General features: G+C 51.6%; 1 protein-coding gene across 1 annotated transcript; it reads left to right on the top strand.

Annotated features, from left to right (window-relative positions):
- Positions 1-561: 561 nt before the first annotated feature.
- LOC122546102 (apical endosomal glycoprotein-like) lies at positions 562-6,662 on the top strand (the record flags this gene model as incomplete). Its single annotated transcript, XM_043684931.1, has 3 exons — positions 562-697; positions 3,238-3,372; positions 6,535-6,662. Coding segments are annotated over exons 1-3 (291 nt in total), but the record flags the coding sequence as incomplete, so codon positions are not given.
- Between the last annotated feature and the right edge of the window lie 115 nt (positions 6,663-6,777).

Genomic DNA, 6,777 nt, shown 5'->3' with positions numbered 1-6,777 from the left:
GGCTGGGGGGGGGGGGAAGCTGCTCCTGAAACCAGAAAAATAGCGGCAAAAAGTTCAATCGTCTGCGGGCGATGCAGGGATGTTGTCAATGAAAACCTTCCTTCTCCGTGATTAGCGAGAGCACGGAATGTACATGTACTGTCTGGAAATGTGGTGGAGGCAGGTTCAATCTGAGGCATTCCCGACAGTGTGGAAGCTGGACGTTCGGCCCATTGAGTCCACACCACCCACCTGCTAACCTGGTGCTGTGAGGCAGCAGTGCTAACCCCTGAGCCACTATTGAGGGGACGTTGGGTGATTGTCTGGATAGAAATGCAGTGCGGGGCCGTGGAAAAGGCAGGCGTTTAGCACGAGGAGATAGAGCTGGTGCCGACATGATGGGCTGAATGGCCTCCTTATGTACCACAGCAATCCTGTGAAAGGTTATCAGATGTGGACAGGAATGTGAATGTGAGATTCTAATCAGATTGGCTCCCATGTTATTGATTTACTGATAAGCCGATGGTGCAGATGGAGGGATAGTCTCGAAAGGCCAGCTCCAACTTGATTTCTTTGCTTCCAGCTATCTCTTGTAATTTCGAAGTGGATTTCTGTGAATGGGAAGAAAAGGCGAGCGATGATCTTCAGTGGATTCGTGGTAATGGCAGTAATCTGCTGAAGTACAGCCCAATGTATGATCACACTCTCAACGGCAAAGGTAATTAGGGATGGACCATGGGCTCAAACCTCAGGGCACACAGAGCTAAAGGGTCAGGGTCAGGGTGTGATGGTCAAGTGGTATTGCTGCTGGCCTAGCAATCCCAACAGTAGAAGGTGAGGGCTGCAGATCAGAGCTGGAAATGTGGTGCTGGAAAAGCGCAGCAGGTCAGGCAGCATCCAAGGAGCAGGAGGATCCACGTTTCGGGCATGAGCCCTTCTTCAGGAAACGTCGATCCTCCTGCTCCTTGGATGCCGCCTGACCTGCTGCGCTTTTCCAGCACCACATTTTCAGCTAGTAGCCATCCCAAGAGCCAGGCATTGTTCTGGGGACCCGCGATTGAGTGCAGATGGTGGAATCTGAATTCAATGAAGACGTTTCATCGTTAAACCATGAAATCACTGACGATTCTCGGCTCAGGGAAGGCAATCTGCCAGGTTCACCTGGTCTGGCCTACATGTGACATCAAACCCACAACAACTCTCAGCTGCCCCCTGAACTGGCCCGCAACTCCCTCAGTTGTGTCAGTCACTACAAAGTCTCAACAAAGAAATGAAACCAACTGGACCACCTGGCATTGACTTTGGCACTGATTAGAGTGTTGCTGGAAAAGCGCAGCAGATCTGGCAGCATCCGAGGAGCAGGAAACATCGATGTTTCGGGCAAAAGCTTTTCCTGCTCCTCGGATGCTGCCTGACCTGCTGCGCTTTTCCAGCACCACTGCAATCTTGACTCGAATCTCCAGCATCTGCAGTCCCCACTTCTGCCCAGGAGAAGCAGCCCCTGTCGAGCCCGCAAAGTCTCCCTCACTAACATCCAGGGGGGGATTAGTGTCAAAACGGGGAGAGCTGTCTCACAGACTCGTCAAGCAACAGCCTGACATTGTCATACTCGCGGGACAATACCTTACAGACAATGTCCCGGACACCACCATTACCATCCCTGGATAGGTCCTCTCCCACTGGGCAGGACACACCCAGCAGAGGTGGTGGCACACAGTGGGATACAGTCAGGACGGAGTTGCCCTGGAAGTTTTCACCATCGATTCCAGACCCCATAAAGACTTCACATGAAACATGGGCAAGGAAATCCTGCTGATGACCACATCCTGTCCTCCCTCGGCTGGTAAATCAGTACTCCTCCATGTTGACCAACATGTCTGAGGGTAGCAGGGGTGCAGAATGTCCTCTGGGTGGAGGGGTGTCAGAGTCAGCACCATGACTACAGATTGAGCTGGTCAGCTCCTAAAGGACACAGCTGCCGCACTGGGTCTGCAGCAGGCGGTGAGGGAACCAACAACAGGAAAAAAAATACACTCAATCTCATCCTTAACAATCTGCAAATGCAATGAATCATTGTTCAGAATCACCGCCACAAAGTCCTTGTGGAGACAAAGTCCTGCCTTCACATTGTGAATACCTTCCAAATAAGCTAAACAGCTTCTGTCATGGGAGACAGACAGAGGGAACCTTGTACTGCCCTCTGAGGAGAAATGGAGTGGGTTTCAACTTGGGCACAATGCAGGTTTGAAGAATGCCAGACTTTTGAAACAGACAAGGTTGTCACCGAACATGACCAGGTAGGTTGTCTCCTTATGGGAGAGTCTAGGGCCAGAGCAGCTAACCTCAGGACATAGGACACTTGGGACAAGTGGAGGGTGAGTTTTCTTTGAGAGTAGTGAATCTGTGCTATTCTTTACCCCTGGGTTGTTCAAGCTGAGGTCGATTGGATTTTTAATAAGGGAGGGGATCAGGGGTTCAGTGGAAAAGGCTGGACAGTAGAGTTCAGGGTGCTGAGATCAGACATGATCTTATTGAATGGTGGAGCAAGTATGATGGGCTGAGTGGCCCACTTCTGCTCCTATATCTGATGACTATTTGACCTGAGAGAGAGTTGATGGGCCTTTGACCTGAATCCCTCTGATCATTATGGGGGACAGTGCTCCAACAATGGGTTTAATCCAGGCATTTAAACAAGAAAGGAATTAGTCCAAGGCAGCATTGCTGTTGGACCTGATGGGGAACCTGTAAATGACAGCGCATCTATGAGACAGTACAAAACATTCTGGGTGGCACGGTGGCACAGTGGTTAGCACTGCTGCTTCACAGCGCCAGAGACCCGGGTTCAATTCCCGCCTCAGGCGACTGACTGTGTGGAGTTTGCACGTTCTCCCTGTGTCTGCGTGGGTTTCCTCCGGGTGCTCCAGTTTCCTCCCACAGTCCAAAGATGTGCAGGTCAGGTGAATTGGCCATGCTAAATTGTCTGTAGGAAGAAGGGCTTATGCCCGAAACGTCGATTCTCCTGTTCCCTGGATGCTGCCTGACCTGCTGCGCTTTTCCAGCAACACATTTTCAGCTCTAAATTGTCCATAGTGTTAGGTGAAGGGGTAAATGTAGGGGAATGGGTCTGGGTGGGTTGCGGGTCGGTGTGGACTTGTTGGGCCGAAGGGCCTGTTTCCACACTGTAATGTAATCTAATCTATAAAGCTGTGAACACAGAACACACCTTTCACCACTAACAAAGCATCCTTTGAATTTCAGGATATTACTTGTTTATCCACAATTCATCAGCCTTACACCCAAACCAGGCAGCAAGGCTCACAACGGTCCTCCAGACTGCCACCTCGGCCAATCAGTGCTTATCCTTCTGGTATCACATGTATGGACCGAAAATTGGTGAGTGTTCAGAAAGCATTGGACAGAAATGACTAACACGAGGTGTCATAGTGTTAAGCTGTTTGAAGGAAAGTATAGAGGGGATGTCAGAGGCGGGTTTTTTACACAGAGAGTTGTGAGAGCGTGGAATGTGTTGCCAGCAGCAATTGTGGAAGCAAGGTCATTGGGGACATTTAAGAGACTCCTCGACATACATATGGTCACAAACATTTGAGGGTGCATACATGAGGTCAGTGGTCGGCACAACATCGTGGGCTGAAGGGCCTGTTCTGTGCTGTACTGTTCTATGTTCTACGTTCAAAATCATTCTCAAAGTATAGCCAGGGAACACTCCTCTACATGTACCAACTCTCAGTAGGACACATTCCGACACACACTGACTCTCATTGGGGTACAGTCCCACCCACACACTGACACTCATTGGGGTACAGTCCCACACACACTGACTCTCATTGGGGGACAGTCCCACACACACTGACTCTCATTGGGGTACAGTCCCACCCACACACACACTCATTGGGGTACAGTCCCACACACACTGACTCTCATTGGGGTACAGTCCCACACACACTGACCCTCACTGGGATACAGTCCCACACACACTGATTCTTACTGGGATACAGTCCCACACACACTGACTCACACTGGGGTACAGTCCCACACACACTGACCCTCACTGGGATACAGTCCCACACACACTGACTCTCACTGGGGTACAGTCCCACATACGCTGACCCCCACTGGGATACAGTCCCACACACACTGCCACACACACTGACTCTCACTGGGGTACAGTCCCACATACGCTGACCCCCACTGGGATACAGTCCCACACACACTGACTCTCATTGGGGTACAGTCACATACACTGACTCTCACTGGGGCACAGTCCCACACACACTGACTCTCACTGGGGTACAGTCCCACACACACTGACTCTCACTGAGGCACATTCCCACACACACTGACTCTCACTGGGATACAGTCCCACACACACTGACCCTCACTGGGGTACAGTCCCACACACACTGACTCTCACTGGGGTACAGTCCCCACAAACACTGACTCCAACGGGGTACAGTCCCCACACACACTGACTCTCACTGGGGTACACTCCCACACACACAGACTCTCACCACACACTGACCCTCACTGGGGGACAGTCCCACACACCCTGACACTCACTGGAGGGCAGTCCCACCCACACACTGACTCTCACTGGGGTACAGTCCCACACACACTGACTCACACTGGGGTACAGTCCCACCCACACACTGACTCTCACTGGGGTACAGTCCCACAAACACTGACTCACACTGGGGTACAGTCCCACACACACACTGACTCTCACTGGGGTACAGTCCCACCCACACACTGACCCTCACTGGGGGACAGTCCCACACACACAACACACTGACCCTCACTGGGGGACAGTCCCACACACACACTGACCCTCACTGGGGGACAGTCCCCCACGCACTGACTCTCACTGGGGTACAGTCCCACACACACACTGACTCACACTGGGGTACAGTCCCACACACACACTGACTCACACTGGGATACAGTCCTACACACACCGACTCTCAGAAGCCCCATTTGAAATGGAAATCTCCATGATGTGATTTCGCGGTGTTTCCGGTGTGGTTAAACTGTCATTCCGTGTTTGGCCTGGTTAGTCCTGAATGCCCTGTGAATCTCCCTGTTCTCCCCATCGCTGACATTGGACTGATGTGTTGGGATTGTGTTGCTGAGGGTTCTGCAGCGTAAATCAGACTGGGACAGATTGGCCCTTATTTTATCAACAACTCCAGCAGCCCGTGTCTGAGCACCATCATGACTGATAGCATTTGGAAGCAGTTAGGAACGCCCCAATCACAGAATCAAATAGTCATTCAGCAAGAGTTTAACTACTAAGTCTTTCAATGTAAATCTATATGATCTCTAACCGAGCAGACCATGTAGACCCATTAACCCATTAACCTGTCCGCGGAATGCTCTGTTTAATCGTTCCCGCACAGCCTCAGTATGAGTGTCATCGTGCAATGCAGATCATATTCAAGCAGACTTCCTTTTGTAGCCACCCCTACCTTCAAGTGTTTGTGACACTATTATCCATGAAGGGATTATCCAACAAGGCAAGCTGTCTCCAGCCTGTCGTGTGTCACTGACCAACAGGATATGGGGATCACACTGAGCTCTCTCTGCAGTGTGTCACTGACCAACAGGATGTGGGGATCACACTGAGCTCTCTCTGCAGTGTGTCACTGACCAACAGGATGTGAGGATCACACTGAGCTCTCTCTGCAGTGTGTCACTGACCAACAGGATGTGAGGATCACACTGAGCTCTCTCTGCAGTGTGTCACTGACCAACAGGATGTGAGGATCACACTAAGCTCTCTCTGCAGTGTGTCACTGACCAACAGGATGTGGGGATCACACTGAGCTCTCTCTGCAGTGTGTCACTGACCAACAGGATGTGGGGATCACACTGAGCTCTCTCTGCAGTGTGTCACTGACCAACAGGATGTGGGGATCACACTGAGCTCTCTCTGCAGTGTGTCCCTGTCCAACAGGATGTGGGGATCACACTGAGCTCTCTCTAAAGTGTGTCACTGATCAACAGGATGTGGGGATCACACTGAGCTCTCTCTACAGTGTGTCAATGACCAATAGGATGTGGGGATCACACTGAGCTCTCTCTGCAGTGTGTCACTGTCCAACAGGATGTGGGGATCACACTGAGCTCTCTCTAAAGTGTGTCACTGACCAATAGGATGTGGGGATCACACTGAGCTCTCTCTACAGTGTGTCACTGACCAACAGGATGTGGGGATCACACTGAGCTCTCTCTGCAGTGTATCACTGACCAACAGGATGTGGGAATCACACTGAGCTCTCTCTCTACAGTGTGTCACTGACCAACAGGATGTGGGGATCACACTGAGCTCTCTCTGCAGTGTATCACTGACCAACAGGATGTGGGACTCACACTGAGCTCTCTCTGCAGTGTATCACTGACCAACAGGATGTGGGGATCACACTGAGCTCTCTCTGCAGTGTATCACTGACCAACAGGATGTGGGAATCACACTGAGCTCTCTCTGCAGTGTGTCACTGACCAACAGGATGTGGGAATCACACTGAGCTCTCTCTGCAGGAACGTTGAGTCTCAAGGTGCAGCAACAAGGCCAGCCCGACGAGCTCCTGTGGACAAAGACAGGGACACATGGGAATCAATGGAGATGGGCATCTCATACCATCGCCCCCCAGAACAAGCACTTCCAGGTAAAAACATCCTGTCTGAGGGCCGCACTGTCGGGGGGTCAGTGCTGAGGGAGTGGGCAGTGTCAGAGGGTCAGTGCTGAGGGAGGGCCGCACTGCTGGGGGGGTCAGTGCTGAG

This window comes from Chiloscyllium plagiosum, unplaced genomic scaffold (assembly GCF_004010195.1).
Source record: "Chiloscyllium plagiosum isolate BGI_BamShark_2017 unplaced genomic scaffold, ASM401019v2 scaf_68665, whole genome shotgun sequence".
Classification (NCBI taxonomy): domain Eukaryota; kingdom Metazoa; phylum Chordata; class Chondrichthyes; order Orectolobiformes; family Hemiscylliidae; genus Chiloscyllium; species Chiloscyllium plagiosum.
This window is presented reverse-complemented; position numbering and strand designations above follow the sequence as displayed.